We start from the raw sequence: 19329 nt of genomic DNA, 5'->3' as shown, positions 1-19329 counted from the left end.
CGACTCTGTCCATCCTAGCTTTTAGCTTCCAGCCTAACTCCCTGAGTTCCTGAATGACCTCCCCACCCCTCTTCCTACCTATGTCGTTGGTGTCAATGTGCACCACGACTTCTGGCTGCACACCCTCCTCCTTAAGGATTCTGAAGACCCGGTTTGAGACGTCTCGGACCCTGGTACCCGGGAGGCAACAAACCATCCGAGAGTCTCACCCATGTCCACAGAACCGCCTGTCCGTCCCTCTAACTATAGAGTCTCCTATAACTAGCGCTCTCCTCCTCTCCCCCTTTCCCTTCTGAGCCTCAGAGCCGGACCTCGTGCCAGAGAACCGGTCACTGCACCTTACCCCTGCTAGGCTGTCCCCCCCCCCCCCCACAGTATCCAAAGCGGTATACTTATCGTTGAGGGGAACGACCACAGGGGATCCCTGCACTGCCTGCTTCCTCCCCTTCCCACCTCTAGCTGTTACCCAGCTACCTCTGTTCTCTGGCGTAACTATGTCCCTGTAGCTTCTATCTATCACCCTCTCAGCCTCTCGAATAATCCTCAGTTCATCCAACTCCAGCTCCAGTTCCCTAACGCGTTCTGTGAGGAGCTGGAGCTGACTGCATTTCCTGCAGATGAAGTTGGCAGGAGCATCGGTGGTCACCCCTACCTCAAACATCCTGCAGGAGGAACATTCCACTGCCTGCGCTGCCATTACTCTACACTTAGTCTCCAAAACAAGAACACTGAGTAGCTTACCTGTGGACTTTAAAGTTAGGTTAGAGGAGGAGGATGGGAGGGAGGCCCTACTTTGTAGGGCCTGGGGTCTAGAACACACCCACTCAAATATCAATCATTTACCTTCCCGACCAGCTCTGCGCTCCAACTTCACTTCCGCCCAGCTCCCGCCGCTCTTTGCGGGAATTTCAAGACTAAGGAGCACATTTTTAAGGTGACAGGAAAAAGGTTTCAAAAAGACATGAATGGCAATTTTTTTATACAGAGGGTGGTTTGCATGTGGAATGAACTTCCTGGGGAAGTGGTAGATATGTGGTACAGTTACAATATTTAAAAGACATTTGGATTAGTGCATGAACAGGAGGGAAATGGGCCAGGATCTGGCATGTGGAACTATTTTAGTTTGGGATTATGTTTGGCATGGATTGGTTGGATTGAAGGGTCTGTTTTCATGCTGTATGACTGACTCTGACCCTGAGTGACACAGGCTAGTATAAAGCCTTGCACCCTTGGGAAACTTACACTTAACCAATCTGCTGAGCATGCCCTCCTGTGCACCAAGTCATGTTAACAAACTGCGATGCTTGCTGATATCTATTAGATCCTGGTCTGTCAGCTTTTAAAGTTCTCATCCTTGTTTTTACATCACTCCATCCCTTTGACCTTCATTTCCCTTGCCTCTTTCATCCCTGTGCTCCTCCCAGATCTCTGAACTCTTTCAATTCTGAACTCTTGTAATTGTAAATTTTTATTCCTTTACCATAGGTGGTTGTGCAGTAAACTGCTGAGGCACCAAACACTGATACTCCCTTTTTACCCCTCACCTCCAGTAAGGCACTCCCCTAATTTTACCTCTTAATCTCTGGCATCTTACTATATTAAAACTGCTGTGTGAATGCAAGTTATTGATGTTTATGTGAAATGCATTTACACATTTACATGCATATTCTGTGAAGCCATTGTGTGCCTAACTTTACATTTATTTATGTTATAACACAGGTGCAACTTCCAGTGTGCATTCAGGGGCATTTTAGAATATATCATTCATTGTACCTTTGGATTTCAATCTTGGTGGGAATGTGCATCCTGATTTTTTTTTTGGCTCTTAAATAGCGTATATATCAGGAAGGTTGCAGTAGTTTTGGTCTTGGATTCTAGGCATCATTAATATCTGGAAGGTGATGAGAAAACCTTGTCTAGTCAACCCATCATGATCTATACATGGCATTCACTGGTGGGTTGTGGACTTTTTAAAAATTGGATGGCAGCTGCTGATAATATCAAAAGGCAAGCTAAGTAAAAATGTATGTAGAGATTTCAAGGTATTACAATGAAAGCCACATTGGTGCTTGGGGAGACAGGCATTTTTCTTTTCATACTGTTCTGAATCCCTCAATCACATAGTAGTTAGGATTTTGTTTCTAAATCTCCTCAATTGTAAATGGTACTCGGGACTACACTGTGATGTTTCCATATTCTCTAAGCTGTCTTGAAATTTTGTTTCTTGTGTAGCATTAACCCATTCTCCTTCAAAGTCTTGCACATACTTTTTTACAGAAATCCTGAAGAAACCACCTGTAGAAAGCAAAGAATTACAGAAACTAAAAGAGGATATTTATTATTATGACCTAATTCAGTATTGTATACTGGTGCTTAAACAAGACTACTACAACATTCCAGGAAGCTGGTCCACAGCTGTAGATCTGGCTGAGATAGTCAGGTAAAGTAGATCAGGAATCCTTAATTAATGTTCCATTCCAAATTGTTTATATAGTTGTGCTTTATAAAAAGTTAATTCTATTCCTAAAGGCATCCACAGGAAGGATTTGGGTATGAATTCCATTTAAGTGCTCAAACCAATGTGTTTTTGTTTTAAATGCAATGAAACATTGTTTGTGCAAATACAAAGGAGTTAAGCATTAATCCTTGCCAAAAACAGAAGACTGTGACGTGGTATTCATTAATCAGTAATTACCTCCTATCCATTATATTGGGGATTCTTGAATGCTTGGCAGTGTGTATTGTATTCTATTGTGGGATGTTGGTGTCACTGGCTGGGCCAGCATTTATTGCCAAACTCTAAAGGGTTGAGAAGGTGGTGGTAAGCTGGCATCTTGAACATGCTGCAGTCCTTGGGGTACTGAGGTATCAAAAGTACTACTGGGAAGGGATGTCCCTGATTTTGATCCAGCGACACTGAATGTACAGTAATATAGTTAGATGGTGTGCAGCTTCTGTGGAACTTGCAGGTGGTAGCGTTCCATTATGGACTTTTCTGTTCTGGTGGTGAACATGAATTGAAAGACAATCTGGCAATTTAGGTTTCAAGCTGAAATCTGTTTGGCATACTTTTGTCCAAAGTAATCAGATTTTAGTGTCAATAAAAACTATTTTCCTCAAATCAAACAAGCTAGCTATCAAATGTGGTGTAGGTTCATTATTTTGTTTGTCTCATGTTATAAAGCTTTGGTTTATGATGTGAATCTCCATCATTCCTTCATTACACCATCCAGAGTATATTTTAGCCAATAAGAAATTCACAATGCAAATTAACAGGGTTCATTTTTTCAGTCACGTGCTCCTGGAACAGCACAGCTCATATAGTGAGTTCTGATCATGGAAAAAAGGGACACAATCCAGGCAAACAATCAATCCCAGTACCCCTGACCAGGATATAATAATGTGAAATGTGTTCTTTTATGGTCTTCTAACATGTTAGAGACACAAAAAGATGAATTGACTTAAATCATCCAATTAACCAGAACACTGTGCCGATTTGAGAACAAATGGGGAACAGAGTATAGTTAATTGTTTCAGGCCCATGACCTTTTCTCAAAAATAGAAGCTGAAAGGGTTTACTATTTTTTTTCAAGCAAACCTGGACGTGAGGAGAGAAATTTTGAGGCCGAAAGCAGGAGTCTGTGACTGACACAAGGGACGATAGTATAAGGCAAAAGAGGGTGGCAATGGAGCAAGTAAAGGAAGATAAGGTGGGTCCAGAGGAGGTGTAAATTTTATTTGGGGTGGGGGCGGGGAGAGGCGATGGCCTAGTGGTAGTATCGCTGGACTGTTAATTCACAGACCAAGGTAATGTTCTGGGGACTGGGTTCAAATCGTGCCACGGCAGTTGGTTGAATTTGAATTCAACAAAAATGTGGAATTAGGAGTATAATGATGACCATGAATTCATTGTCGATTGTTGGAAAAACCCCATCTGGTTCACTAATGACCTTCAGGGAAGGAAACTACCATCCTGACCTGGTCTAGCCTACATGTGACTCCAGACCCACAGCACTGTGGTTGACTCTTAACTGCCCTCTGAGCAATTAGGGGTGGTAATAAATGCTGGCCCAGACAGCGGCACCCTCATACTGTGAATGAATAAACAAAAAGGAAAGAAAGATAAAATGGGTCTAGAGTAGGTGTGAATGACATCAGCAGAATCATTACTTACGCCAGAAAAAATGGAACCAGGGTTGTAATCTGAAATGAGTGCAATTGATATTGAATTTGAAAGTATTTAATTGATAGGTGCTGCCTCTCAAGCTTTCATTGAGCTTCATCGGACCAATATAAATAGCTGGAGCAGGGCAGGTAATCAAAAGGCAAGTGATTCAAAGCTAAGGATCACACTTGCAGATTATGCAGTGGTATTCAGCAAAGGAATCACTATTTAGTTCCTCCCAATCAAATGGAATGCTTGTAGTCTTCATTTAATGTTACTTCATCCAATGGTTGTGAAGAACTCTAACTTGTATTCTCATAGTTTATGTTACTTGAAACTCTCTAAGTTCACCAGTAAATCTCTAGATTTGAGTCTCACTCTTAATGTTCACAGAAAACAATTGTGGACCATCTGAACTCTAATAAGTTATTGCCCATGCAAAAAAACCTGAGTCCTTTTGACTATAGATTTTTCCATCATCGTTAGCTGTCAAACTGGGCAACTTGTTTGGTTGGGGAGAAAGTGAGGACTGCAGATGTTGGAGATCAGAGCTGAAAATGTGTTGCTGGAAAAGCACAGCAGGTCAGGCAGCATCCAAGGAACAGGAGAATCGACGTTTCAGGCATAAGCCCTTCTTCAGGAAGGGCTTATGCCCGAAACGTCGATTCTCCTGTTCCTTGGATGCTGCCTGACCTGCTGTGCTTTTCCAGCAACACATTTTCAACTTGTTTGGTTGCCAAAGCTAAAGATTTTTATTTGACATAAATATCCGGTTGGATATCCTGGCTTTGCTGGGTGAATGTGTTGCTGGTTTTAAAATAAAATTATTGAAATATTTTGAGTTTATAAAATTAATGGCGAATTGAATTGATTCCTTTCAGTACTGTCTGTGTTGGTCTGAATCCAAAGGAAGATGTTGAAGAGTTTTATGAAAAGGTTTTGCCATCAGCTTCAGATAATCTGATGGTGTTGGCACGACGCCTGCAAACTCGATTCCTCCAAGCTGTTGAGGTGATTTATACTTGTAGTTTCGGTCTGTCTAGCTGCAAACCATATTTGCATGAATTCTATTTATAAGACTTAGCACTAGACTACAAGCTGAAGATTTCACTTCTGTTACCAGTTTATAAGACGTGGAGCATGTAGATTGGCCCTATATTTACCCATCTTCTGTCTTGCTCCTTTCTTAAACAGGGGTGTTAAATTAGCCATTTTCCATTCCTCCAGGACCTTCCCTGACTCCAGTGATTCCTGAAAAGTCACGACCAATGCATCCTGCATGTAGTCCAACTGGTCAGGTGATTTTATTTTTCACTTCCAGACCTTTGAGCTTCCCAGCACCTTCTCCTTAACGATGGCCACTGCACTCACCTCTGCCCCCTGACTCTTCTGGAGTTCTCATATGCTATTGATATCTTGCACCGTGAAGACTGATGTAAAGTATCCGTTCACTTCCTCTGCCATTTTTTTGTTCTCCATAACTTCTTTTCTTACCTCATTTTCCAGTAGTTCAATGTTCACTCTTGCCTCTCTCTTAATTTTTTAGGTATCTAAAAAAAATCTTGTGCCGTCGTCCTTTTATATTACTAATAGGCTTATTCTCATTAATAATCTTCCCTCTCTCTGTCTCTCTCTCTGTGTCTCTTTTTCTCTCTCTCTCTCCAAGGAAACCTAAGCACATAAATAAAAAACGGGCCATACCACCAGTGCATCACCGGAGGAATGGTGACGAAATATCTGAAAGTGAACCTTTCAGGTCAGCGAGCAAACTTACATCCAGAACCTCGACCTGAGCTACAAACTTCTCGAAACTCACTATCAGCCATGATCTTATTGAATAGCGGATTAGACTTGAAGGACCAGATGGCCTACTCCTGCTCCGAGTTCTTATATTCTTATATACATCGTATGCTTTTTTGTTTGCTTTTATGCTGCTTCTGCCTTCCCTTGTCAACCACATTTCCCTCATTCTCCCCTTAGTATGCTTCTTCTTCCTTGCGAAAATTGCTGCTCCACTGCCTTCCCTGCTGGCTCCCCTTCCAGTCAATTCTGACCAGCTCCTTGCTCATGTCTTTGTAGTTACCTCAATTGTTATACCATAAGTATTGTGATTCCAGGTTCTCCCTTTCAAACTGAAGGGTGAATTCTCTCATGTTATGGTCACTGTCCCCAATAGGTTCCTTCACCTTATGCTCCCTATTCATGTCTGCCTCATTACATATCATGTTATTTAGAAAACCATATAAATAGGTACTATGTTGAGACCTCCTGAGAGATGGCTGCCTCCATGGATTTTGATGAGGGCTATTCCCCTTTGTGACATGGCTGCTTGCTTGCTGTGTTTGCCATGTAAGCAGCTGGAAAATACTGCAGGTGTGACGTTGACATAACTCACTGTCTTTCAACAACATGTACACACCCCACCTCGATTGAAAGCTTCTGACCAGCTAGGCAAGCTGCCTAGTTGCTTGACTGTGCTAATTGGCACAGAGAGGCAAGACAATGCATTAATGCAATAAGCATGTAGATCCTGTACTTCCTAAGTGGACTACAAGTGAATTGGAAGCATACCGTGATGATCATGAGGGTTGGCAAATGTGGGATGCCAGTGCCCATTGACCCAGCTAGTGCCCTCAGTTGCCATAATCCCTGTAATTGGCAGCACATCACCTCAGCACCTCACTGCTTGGCAAATGCATAAAAGTTGCAGTAAATTGCACTGAGGTAGACCTTGCTGGACCTTTAAACTCATTCTGCCACAAATCTCACCGTAATTCTCTTCGTACAGATGCCTTTATGACGCCATCCAATATGTGAAACTGCTTATAAAAGAAATGTCAATTCATAGCTTTTTAAAATAAAGTATGTTCCTATAATGCTAGCAAAGTGTCAGACCAACCATTAATGTATCAGTAACAGAAGCCTTAAAATTTAATGCCTCTTCACCTTGTGCAAATTACATTGAGACATTGGCAAAAGAAATTACAGAATAATTTACATTAATCTCATGGAGATGTCAATCAAGCAAAGTCAACAGTTCTCTGCTCCTGTGTGAACAGACACAGATGAGGTGCTATTACACATATTTAGTAATTTGTAAGTGATCGGTATACTGCCAAGGGCTGGTGAATAGTTAATGTGGTACCCACACAACTCTAGGCACCATCATGTAAAAGTGATCTTGAGGCACTGATAAAGTTGCAAATAAAGAATGATATCAAGACTGAATTTGTATACTTGGAAAACAATGAATGGGTTCTTGACTTTGGAAAAGAGAACACCAAGGAGTGAGCCAATAAAAATATTTTAAATTCTGAAAGATTTTGATTGAGTCAACATGTTAAGAATATTTTCACATGTGGGCATGAGCCAAATTAGAAGCAATCAATAGATAATCTGTAAGAAGTCAAATATGGAATTCAGAAGCAACTTCTTTACCTGCAGGGTATTGAGAATGCGAAGCTCACTACCATAGAACAGTTAATTCAAATAATGTAATTACGTTTTAAGGTAAATTAGTTAAGTGTGTGAAGCAGAAGTCAATTGAGGATAATGTTAATTGAATTAGGTATGGAAGGTTGGGCAAGGGTTCAAATGGAGCAAAATGCCATGAATGACCTGTTTCAATGATGTTTGCTCTTTGTAAACATCTTATTGTTGGTGATGCATAACTAAAACCTATGATCAGAAACAACTATGTTGATATATCATAGAAAGAAAGTACATTTAAATACATCTTTGCCTGCTTGAAAATGTTTTAACAAATTGTTCTTAATTCAAGGATGACATCAAACAAGATTTTCTGCGCTGTTTTCTCAATGTGACTAACTCCCTTTGCTGGCTTCTTAGTGACCACATTCAGCTGATTCAACATGGTAAGTCTGAGCCAGTGCTTTAGTTTTATTTGGCTATGGGTATTGTTACTAGCAACTAAAATTTGCATTTGTACAGTACTGTTCATGTAGAAAAATGTCCCAATGGATATCACAGTGCCAGAAGTGGGCAGAAATAGATAAAGAGTCAATGAAAATGATATTTGAAAGATTACAAATATATCAATATTCTGAGGAAATAACAAAGAGGATTGGTAAGGGTACTGCAGTGGATTTGAGCAAGGCATTTGACAAAGTCCCACATGGCACACTAAACTAAAGCTGATAAGATAACCGGGAAATGTAACAAGGTGGATCCAAAATCGATTTAGTGTAAGGAAACAAAGGGTAGTAGTCGATGTTTTGTGAATGGATTCAGTGTTGGGTCCTTTGCTGGTTGTGGTAAATATTCATGATTTAAACTTAAATGTGGGAGACATGATTGGAAAGATTGAAGATGAAGCAAAACATTTGGCCAAGCAGGTGAAAGTGAAAAGGATGATATCACTGGTTTGGGTGAGTGGATGGAAATGTAGCAAATAAAATTTAACCCAGAGATTGGAAGTTATGTTTTTGGAGAGGGCAAACAAAGCAATGGAATATATAATAGGCTAAGGTTGATGAGAGAGGTAGAGGAATTGAAACACCTTTGAATGCATGTCCTCAGATCCCTGTAGGTAGCAGCACAGATTGGTAAAGAAGGCATATAGCATGCTTTCCCTCACTGAATGAGATTTTGAGTACTAAATTATGAATATAGGAATGTAGTGAAATTATTTAAGGCACTGATTAGGCTGCAGCAGGCATTTTGTGTATAAATCTAGTCACCACATTGCTGTCTGGACATAATTACTCGAGACAGAGTATGGAGGAGACTTACAAGAATGTTGTCAGAGCTTGAAAACTGCAACTATGAGGACAACTTAAACTAGGGTGTTTTCCTTAGACCAGAAGAAGCTGAATAGTTCCTTAATTGAAGTGTACAAAGTAATGAGGGTTTTACAGAGTCATACAGCTTGGAAACTGACTCTTTGGTCCAACCAGTTGATGCCAACCATAATCCCATATTAAAGTAGTCCCACCTGCCTGCTGTTTGCCCATATCCCTCCAAACCTTTCTTATTCCTGTACTTATCCAAATTAATTTTAAATGTTGTTGTAACTATATCTGCATCCACTACTTCCTCTTGAATTTCATTCCACACATGAATCATCCTGTGTAAAATCATTGCCCCTCATGTCCTTTTAAATCTTTCTCCTCTCACCTTAAAAATTCTCCCTCGTCTTGAAATCCTCCAGACACCTGCCATACACCTTATCTACTCCCCTTCTGATTTTATTAACCTTTATAAGATCACCCCTCAACCACCTATTCTCCAGCAAAATAAAAGTCCCAGCTTATTCAGCCTCTCCCTATAAATCAAACCTTCCATTTCTGGCAACATCCTGATAAATCCTTTCTGAATCCTCTCCAGCTTGATAATATCCTTCCTATAATAAGGCAAGCAGAACTAGATACAGTACTCCAGAAGAGGCCTCATCAACATCCTGTACAACCTAAACATGACTTTCCAACTCATACTCAAAGGCCTCAGTAATGAAGACAAGCGTGTTAAATGCCTTCTAAACTATCCTGTCTATATGTGATGCAAGTTCCAAAGAATCATGTACAGGGCAACCTCAAATTATCCGAATGTCATGGGTGGGAAGTATTTTGTCTGGATAATTAAATGTTTGGATAATTGAATGCTCGAACAATACAGTTTACCAAACATCGAGACTTGGGATCTTATTTGGGCAATCCAAAATTCAGATAATCGACATTTGGATAATAGAGGTTGCTAAGTACCTGAAGCTCTGGGTCTCTGTGTTCTAAAGCACAATCCAGTGCTCTCCTTTTAATAGTATAAGTCCTGCTGTTGTTTGTTTTACCAAAATGCAATACTTCACATTTATCCAAATTAAACTTCATCTGCCATTCCTCAGCCTATTAACCCAATTGATCAAAATCTCTCTAACTTTCTTCACTGCCAACTATGCCATCAGTTTTGGTGTCATCCACAAACTTACTAACCATACTTTATATATTTTCATCTAAGTCATTTATATAAATGGCAAAGGGCAGACCTCTTTTACCTAGCACAAATGTCAATTGCCAAGGACTACCATTTAAGGTGATTGGTAGAAGGATTAGAGAGGACATGAGGAAAAGCTTTCGGGTAGAGTTTTCTGGCTGAGGCAGCAACCCTCCATTCCTTTAAAAGGAACCTGGATCTGCACCTGAAATGCTGAAACCTGCAGGGACAGGTGCTGGAAAGTGGTTTATTCAACCACACTGATACATGGACTAACTGACCTCTTTCTGTACTGTACCTTTTCTAGGGTTTCTTCTATGGTTCTATGGATATCACAGAGGTAAAATTGGATGTAAATAGACAAAGGGACAATGAACCTGATATTGGGATTGGTGGCCAATAAACTCAAATTTAGAGTTGTGTTTTCATAGAACAGAAGTAGGAGAAAGTGAGGACTGCAGATGCTGGAGATCAGAGCTGAAAAATGTGTTGCTGGAAAAGCGCAGCAGGTCCGGCAGCATCCAAGGAACAGGAAAATCGACGGTTTGGGCATAAGCCCTTCAGGAATCCTGAAGAAGGGATTATGCCCGAAACGTCGATACTCCTGCTCCTTGGATGCTGCCTGACCTGCTGCGCTTTTCCAGCAACACATAGAACAGAAGTAGCCCATTTTGGTTTGTGCTGACACTCTGAAAGAGTAATTCATGCTAATTTACTCCGCTTCCTTTACCTTGTAGGCCTGGAGATTTCTCCTCTTTCTGAAAGCCACAATTGAATTTGCTTCCACAGCACTATCAGAAATGTGTTTGTTGCTGCATCTCTTCATGTTTATAGTTTGTGTTAACAATTTAGACTTAGCTGTAAGAATATGATTTTGAAGTTTACGAAAATTGACTGTTTGCTTAATAGAGGAAGCACTGGCACAATGGTCTGGTCACTGGGCTAATAATGCAGAAACCTAGGTTAATGCTCTGGAGGAAGGTTGATGAATCCCACCACTGTAGTGAAATTTGAAATCAGTTAACAAATCTGGAATTTTTGCAAGGTTTGTGAAGGTTTGTAGCTCAGGTTGAGGTTTAGGGTGTAGGTTTGATATCCAGACATTTCATTACCAGGCTAGGTAACATCATCAGTGGCAACCTCCAAGTGAAGCGAAGCTGTTTCTCCTGCATTCTATTTACATCTTTCTCCTGGATGGGGTTCCTGGGGTTTGTGGTGATGTCATTTCCTGTTCATTTTCTGAGGGGTTGATAGATGGTATCTAGATCTATGCGTTTGTTTATGGCGTTGTGGTTGGTGTGCCAGGCCTCTAGGAATTCTCTGGCATGTCTTTGCTTAGCCTGTCCCAGAATAGATGTGTTGTCCCAGTCGAAATGGGACAGCACAGCACAGACGAACTTCGGAAAACAGAGGCGAACCATCTATACAACGTATCCAAGAAGAACGGATACTCAAAAAAAAATACAGTGCGCAGAATCCTCAAGAACAAACCACGCCAAGTAGATGAAACACAGCCAGAAACCCTAACCACCTTACCATACATCAAAGAAGTTTCAGAAATGACAGCCAGACTACTAAGACCCCTCAGAATCCTAGTAGCACGCAAACCCACCAACACTCTCAAACAAAAACTAACAAACTTAAAAGACCCAGTACAACCTATGAACAAAACCAACGTCATCTACAAAATTCCATGCAAGGACTGCCAGAAGCACTACGTAGGACAAACAAGAAAGTTAGCCACCAGGATACACTAACACTAGCTAGCCACAAAAAGACACGACCCTCTCTCCCTCGTAGCCCTACACACGGATGAAGAAAAACACCATTTCGACTGGGACAACACATCTATTCTGGGACAGGCTAAGCAAAGACATGCCAGAGAATTCCTAGAGGCCTGGCACTCCAACCACAATGCCATAAACAAACGCATAGATCTAGATGCCATCTATCAACCCCTCAGAAAACGAACAGGAAATGACATCACCACAAACCCCAGGAACCCCCATCCAGGAGAAAGATATAAATAGAAAGCAGGAGAAAACAGCTTCACTTCACTTGGAGGTTGCCACTGATGATGTTACCTAGCCAGGTAATGAAACTTCTGGATATCAAACCTACAGCTCAGTGAGCAAACCTACACCCTAAATCTGGAATTTAAAACTCGTCTAATGGTGATTTATGAAGTCATTGTCGATTGTGTCATAAAAAGCCCATCTGGTTCTCAAATATTCTTAAAGGTCTGGTATACATGATACTGCAAAGGCTATGGGCCTTGACAATATTCCGGCAATAGTACTGAAGTCTTTGCCAACTGTTCCAGTCAAACTATAACACTGACATCGGTGGAAAGTCTGTGGGCTGAGGGAACTGAGGCTGTTTTTGTTGGAGAGAAGGCGGCTGAGAGATGACTTAATGAAGACATATAAGATAATCAGAGGGTTAGATAGGTTGGACAGTGAGAGCCTTTATACTCAGATGGTGAAGGCTAACATGAGGGGACATAGCTTTAAATTGAGGGGTGATAGATTTAGGAGTAGTTTCTTCGCTCAGAGTAGTAGGGGGTGTGGAACAGCCTGCCTGCAACAGTAGTTAACTCGCCAACGTTAAGGGCTTTTAAATTGGCATTGAAATACACATGGATAATAATGGAACGGTGAAGGTTAGATGGGTATCAGATTATTTTCACAGGTCAGTGCAACATCGAGGGCCGAAGGGCCTGTACTGTGCTGGAACATCCTATGTTCTGTGGCAATGTGTAAAGTTCAGACAAAAAAGAGCAAATCCGATCCAGCCAATTACTGCCTGTCAATCTACTCTTGATTTTCAGTAAAGTGAAGGAAATGGTCATCAACAGTGCTATGAAGCAGCACTGATTCTGCCAAAGCCTCTCAACTTGTGACCTTATTACAGCCATTGTTCAAACACAAGCAAAAGAGCAGAATCCCAGAGCTTAAATGAGAGTGACTGACCTTTTGACATCTAGCTGCATTTGACATAGTGTGTTATCGAGGGGCTTGAACAAAACTAGAGTCAATGGAAGTTAGTTGGGGGTAGGGAATGCTTTCTGCTGGTTGGAGACACACCTAGCAAAAATGATGTGGTTTTTGGATGTCAGTCATCTTGGTTTCAGGATATCACTGCAAGAGTTTCTCAGGATAGAGTCCCAGACCCAATCATCAGCTGCTTCACAATGACCTTTCTTCCATTTAAAAAGTCAGAAGTGGGGAAGATTGCCGATGATCGAACATTGTTCACCATTCACAACTCTGCAGATACTGAAGCACACTGTCTGTAAGTGCAGCAAGATGTCAACAACATTCAAGCTTAGGCCAATGAGTGGTAAATAACATGTATACCACAGAAGTGCCTAGCAATGATTATCTCTAATAAGGGAATCTCCCTTTGGCATTCAATGGTATTACATCATTGAAACCCCACTGTCAACATCCTGGAGTTGACCATTGACCTGAAACAACTGGGTCAGTCATATAAATAATGCCCTGAAGAAGGGCCCTGCCTGAAATGTTAACTCTCTTGCTCCTTGGATGCTGCCTGACCTGCTGTGTCTTTTCCAGCGCCACGTTTTTTCAACTCTGATTTCTCCAGCTTCTGCAGTCCCCAATGTCTTCTAAATAATGTGGCTGTAAGGACAGCTCAGAGACTTGAAAGCCTGTGGCGAATAACTCCCCTCCTGACCCCCTAAAGCAAGTGAACTATCTACAAGGCACAAATCAGGAATGTAACAGAATTCTCTCCACGTGCGTAGATGAGTGAAAAATTCAACACCATCAGGACAAATCAGCTGCTTGACTGGCATCCTGTTTAACACTTTCAACATTCACTGCTTCCCTCCATCATCACAATGGCAGCAGTGTGCGCCATCTACTAGATACACTACAGCCACTCACCAGCTCCTCCACCATCCTGAAAGGATGTTAAAAGAAGAACTATTTCAGTGTGCACTTGAGTTGCTGCAATCTGCAGGGTTATACGCCAAGAGCTGGAAGATGAAATCAGAATGAATAATCTCAGTTTTTATAGTCAGCAGGTATACAATGGACAGATGGCCATCTTTTGTCTCATGAATCTTTCTATTTTTCTAAATGCAAAGATGTTCAGAAAAACAACTTGATACAGTTTATTTTTTTCCAGATGGTTCTCAATATGGTATTAACTTGCACGCAAGTGTGGAACTTCGCTATTTTCTCAAATCAGTAATTCTGATACTGTACTTCAATTAGATTTCCAAACTGGCAACTAATGCAAAAGCAAAACACTGCAAGTGCTGGAAATCTGAAATTAAAGACAGAAATTACTGAAAATACTCAGTAGATCAAGTGGCAGCTTTGGTGGGAGCAGCAAGTGGACCCATAATGTTAGCTCAGTTGCTCTCTCCGCAAATGGTGCCTGGCTGTACAGGACATTGGTTAGGCGGCTTTTGGAATATTGTTTGCAATTCTGGTCTCCTTCCTATTGGAAGGATATTGTGAAACTTGAAAAGGTTTAGAAAAGATTTACAAGGATATTTCCAGGGTTGGAGGGAGCTGTAGGGCTATAGGGAGAGGCTGAATAGACTGGGGCTGTTTTCCCTGTAGCATCAGAGGCTGAGGGATGACCTTTATAAAGGTTAATGAATCATGAGGGGAATAAATAGGGTAAATAGACAAGGTCTTTTCCCTTGAGTGGTGGTGTCCAGAACTAGAGACCATAAGTTTAGGGTGAGAAGGGAAAGATATCAAAGGGACCTAAGGGGCAACTTTTTCACGCAAGGTGGTGCGTGCATGGAATGAGCTGCCAGAGGAAGTGATGGAGGCGGGTAAAAGGCATCTGAATGGGTGTATAAATAGAAAGCGTTTAGAGGGATATGAGCCAAGTGCTGGCAAATGGGACTAGATTAGGTTAGGATACCTGGTCGGCATGGACGAGTTGGACCGAAGGGTCTGTTTCCATGCTGTACATCTCTGACTCTATGACCTGTGAAGTATTTAACAGTATTTTTTGCTTGTGTTTATGCCAGATTAGTTGATTAACACATTTGAAATGTAGAATTCTTGTTTTCAGCAGATTTGTTCAGACGAGGAACGTAACGATTCAGTTGTTTCTGAGACCAACAAGCTTTGCTTATGAACATCTGTGCTCAAGCTATTTTTGTGGTTTGCATGACCGGACATTTCAGAAAATAGTTCGGTTGAAATGTGGTATGCAAAAAGACGGCAGCAAGGGTTTTCCCAAATAATCCTGTTGCACTAAAAGGCCATTCTCATCTACGATGATTGAGGGGGTGAAAATTTCAAGTAAATCAGTTTTTTCAGTTAAGATAACTTCACATACTCAGGATTTTTCACATATTCAGGGTGTCTCTAAGTGTTTCATGAGCATTGATTTTTATTTTGAAGTATTGTTGGTGTTGTGCAGAATAATTAAAGTCAATTTGCACACAGCAAAGGCCCGCAAGCATCAGTGAGGTAAAGGACCAGATAATCTGTTGAATGGAGTAGAAAAGGCCATTCAGCCCATTGGGTCCACTCCACCATTCAGTGAGGTAATGATTCATAGAAATGATGCGGCAAAGAAGGTGGCCAGTTGGTCCAGTTGGTTCATACTGAGCCAAAGACACCCAGATACCCTTTCTAATCCCATCTTCTTGCACACAGCTATAACCCTGCATCTTATAGCACTTTTAAAAAGAGCTTAAGGTCTCTGTCTCCACCACCAATTCAGGCAGTGAATCTCAGAAACTCACTACCCTCTGCATAAAAACATTTTTTCTTCACATTCCCACTAATCCTTCTGCCACTTAACGTTTGAACTCTGTTAGAGAAAACAGGTTCCACTTGTCTACTCTATCTCTACCCCTCGCAACTTCAATCATACCTCAATCATATCACCCCTCAGCCTTCTCCTGTTCCAGGGAAAATAACTGCAATCTCTCCAGTCTCTCCTCATCGCTACAATTCCCAAGCCCTGGCAACATTCTAGTAAATTGTCTCTGCACTCTCTCCAGAGCAATCATGCCTTTCCTGTAATGTGGTAACCAGAACTGCATGTAATAATCCAATTGTGGCCTACCAGTGTCTTATATAGTTTCATCCTTATATCCTGCTTTTGTATTATATACCTCAGTCAAAATACAGGGAGAACTAGCCATTTGGATACAGAACTGGCTCAAAGTAGAAGACAGAGGGTGGTGGTGGAGGGTTGTTTTTCAGACTGGAGGCCTGTGACCAGTGGAGTGCCACAAGGATCGGTGCTGGGTCCTCTACTTTTTGTCATTTACATAAATGATTTGGATGTGAGCATAAAAGGTACAGTTAGTAAGTTTGCAGATGACACCAAAATTGGAGGTGTAGTGGACAGCAAAGAGGGTTAACTCAGATTACAACAGGATCTGGACCAGATGGGCCAATGGGCTGAGAAGTGGCAGTTGGAGTTTAATTCAGCGAGGTGCTGCATTTTGGGAAAGCAAATCTTAGCAGGACTTATACACTTAATGCTAAGGTCCTAGTGAGTGTTGCTGAACAAAGAGACCTTGGAGTGCAGGTTCATAGCTCCTTGAAAGTGGGTCGCAAGTAGATAGGATAGTGAAGAAGGTGTTTGGTATGCTTTCCTTTATTGGTCAGAGTATTGAGTACAGGAGCTGGGAGGTCATGTTGCGGCTGTACAGGACATTGGTTAGGCCGCTGTTGGAATATTGCGTGCAATTCTGGTCTCCTTCCTATCGGAAAGATGTTGTGAAACTTGAAAGGGTTCAGAAAAGATTTACAAGGATGTTGCCAGGGTTGGAGGATTTGAGCTGTAGGGAGCGGCTGAACAGGCTGGGGCTGTTTTCCCTGGAGCGTCGAAGGCTGAGGGGTGACCTTTATAGAGGTTTACAAAATTGAGGGGCATGGATAGGATAAATAGACAAAGTCTTTTCCCTGGAGTCGGGGAGTCCAGAACTAGAGGGCATAGGTTTAGGGTGAGAGGGAAAAGATATAAAAGAGACCTAAGGGGCAACTTTTTCACACAGAAGGTGGTATGGGTATGGAATGAGCTGCCAGAGGAAGTGGTGGAGGCTGGTCCAATTGCAACATTTTAAGAGGCATTTGGGTGGGTATATGAATAGGAAGGGTTTGGAGGGATATGGGCTGGGTGCTGGCAGGTGGGACTAGATTGGGTTGGGATATCTGGTCGGCATGGACGGGTTGGACTGATGCTGTGCATCTCGATGACTCTTGAGAGCATTCCATAAGCCTTTGAACATAAGAACTAGGATCAGGAGTAGGTCATCTAGCCCTTATCTACTTGTACTGCTACCTTGGGAACCTGTCTACTTGCACACCAAGATCTCTCACTTCATATTCCCTTTTAAATGCATTACCTCACATTTATCAGAGTTGAATTCTGACTGCCATTTTCCTGCCCACTCCACCAACCTTTCATTTTGGGACTTACAGCTATCCTCTACATTATCCACTACATGGTCAATTCTTGTGTAGTCTGCAAATTTCCCAGTTGTTGCCCCCACATTCAATTCCAAGTTGTTAATGTATAAAACAACCAGCAGGGGTCCTAACACTGAGCCCTGTGGAACCACCAGTTGAAACAGCTTTCCATGTGCAAGAGCAACCATTGCCCTTTGTTTCTTGTAACTAAGTCATCTTAGGATCCAATTTGGCACATTACCCTGCTTTTACTTTTTTGACCAATCTGGGATCTTGTTAAGTGCCCTTCTAAAATCCAGGTAGGTAACATCATCTGCACTACCTCATTGATCCTCCTTGTCAGTTCCTCAAATAATTCAATTCAATCAAATTTGTAAGACATGACCTTCCCTTAAAATGCTGACTGTTCCTGACTAGTCCATGCCTTTCTAAATGACTACACTTTCCTGCTTTTTCCCAAAATCCTCAACTCCCTCACTGATTAAAGGTTTGTCTATTTAAATCTTAAATATACTAAATGATGCAAGATTGACAGCCCTCTAGTAAAGATTTCCACGGATTCACAATTGTCTGAGAGAAAAATTCCTACTCAGAGCACACATTAGCCTGGGCATGAGGAATGTTCTCAGCTTCTTGAAAAAGTGTTTTAACCTGTCTTACAGCCACTTGAACAAGCAGTTGGGGGTTTTAAAGACTCTTTGAAAGGCTGTAAGATATTGGAAAAGTTGCCAGTTGAAAAGATTTGGACAGTAGTGCAATAATTGCAAGGTCTCTGTGGCTTGCTTTAGTAACTGCCTATCGCTTTTCAATGCAGTGCTTCAGTCTGATCGCCTCCTGCAGTTGTTGCTCACTGATGATGTGGAAACTGGAGCTATTATGGTGTCTGTCCTGCTCGGTATCCTGCAGGTGAACAGGTGAGATGGTAAGATTCAACAGCACTATAGCCAACTGATACACTTGTCAATATTCATTTGTATTGCCATGATTCAGAATCAGCTACCAAGCATTGAACTATCATACCTATTTGTTTAGTACAATGCTGTTGTAACTTTGTTTTATAGTTACCATTTTATAGTTTTAATTCCTTCACTGTCATCTGTCAACTAAAGTATCTACACAAATCAATTCTCTTGAGCAGGGTCTGAAGATTACTCCATAATAAATAGGTACAGTAACAGCACTTAATTCTGAGGAAGAGTCATTAAACCCAAAACATTAACTCTGATTTTTCTGCATGGATGCTGTCAGACCTGCTTGAATTTTTCCAGCAATTTCTGTTTTTGTTTCTGATTTTCAGCATCCACAGTTCTTTCAGTTTTTACTTTCCAGTAACTGCAGCCCTGTCCAAGCACTTGAGCCAGTGCTGGAGACACGTGCATTCCACTTTTTGAATACTGTTAGATTATTACATACAAAACAAAGTGTAAGCAAAGCCAATGAGCAACCCCCTGTTCGACACAATATTTAGAATAACCTTGTGTGCCATCCTGCCTTTCAGGACAGTGTTGTTCTCTGTGGATGAGAAAAATATCTGCCTAATCCTGGATGAATTAATTTACAAGCTTTTTGCAACCAGCAATCCAGTTATAGGAAGCACATCTATCAAAGTCATGCTGTTGATAGCAGAGACCCATCCTCCCACCTTGAAGATACTTTGCAACAATTACAAAGGTATGTCAAGTACTAAATATATACAGAAATGCTCTAATTACGCTCAGAGTAATTACATTTTTGTAAGGCTATCCCTCGTACCTGGCACTCTGCAAAACTAAACCAGATTAATTTACTTTT

At 41.4% G+C, this 19329-nt stretch overlaps 1 protein-coding gene across 2 annotated transcripts in view; it reads left to right on the top strand.

Moving 5' to 3' along the window:
• LOC140482435 (IQ calmodulin-binding motif-containing protein 1-like) overlaps nucleotides 1-19329 on the top strand; it is a 59313-nt gene that overhangs the window by 4370 nt on the left and 35614 nt on the right. For both annotated transcript variants that reach the window (XM_072579939.1, XM_072579938.1), the window contains exons 3-7: nucleotides 2278-2440; nucleotides 5047-5176; nucleotides 7947-8040; nucleotides 18353-18452; nucleotides 19037-19209. In XM_072579939.1, the coding sequence (XP_072436040.1) occupies nucleotides 2278-2440; nucleotides 5047-5176; nucleotides 7947-8040; nucleotides 18353-18452; nucleotides 19037-19209 (660 nt within the window). The remainder of the gene's footprint in view (nucleotides 1-2277; nucleotides 2441-5046; nucleotides 5177-7946; nucleotides 8041-18352; nucleotides 18453-19036; nucleotides 19210-19329) is intronic.

The sequence above is a fragment of the Chiloscyllium punctatum genome, chromosome 10 (assembly GCF_047496795.1).
Source record: "Chiloscyllium punctatum isolate Juve2018m chromosome 10, sChiPun1.3, whole genome shotgun sequence".
Classification (NCBI taxonomy): domain Eukaryota; kingdom Metazoa; phylum Chordata; class Chondrichthyes; order Orectolobiformes; family Hemiscylliidae; genus Chiloscyllium; species Chiloscyllium punctatum.
This window is presented reverse-complemented; position numbering and strand designations above follow the sequence as displayed.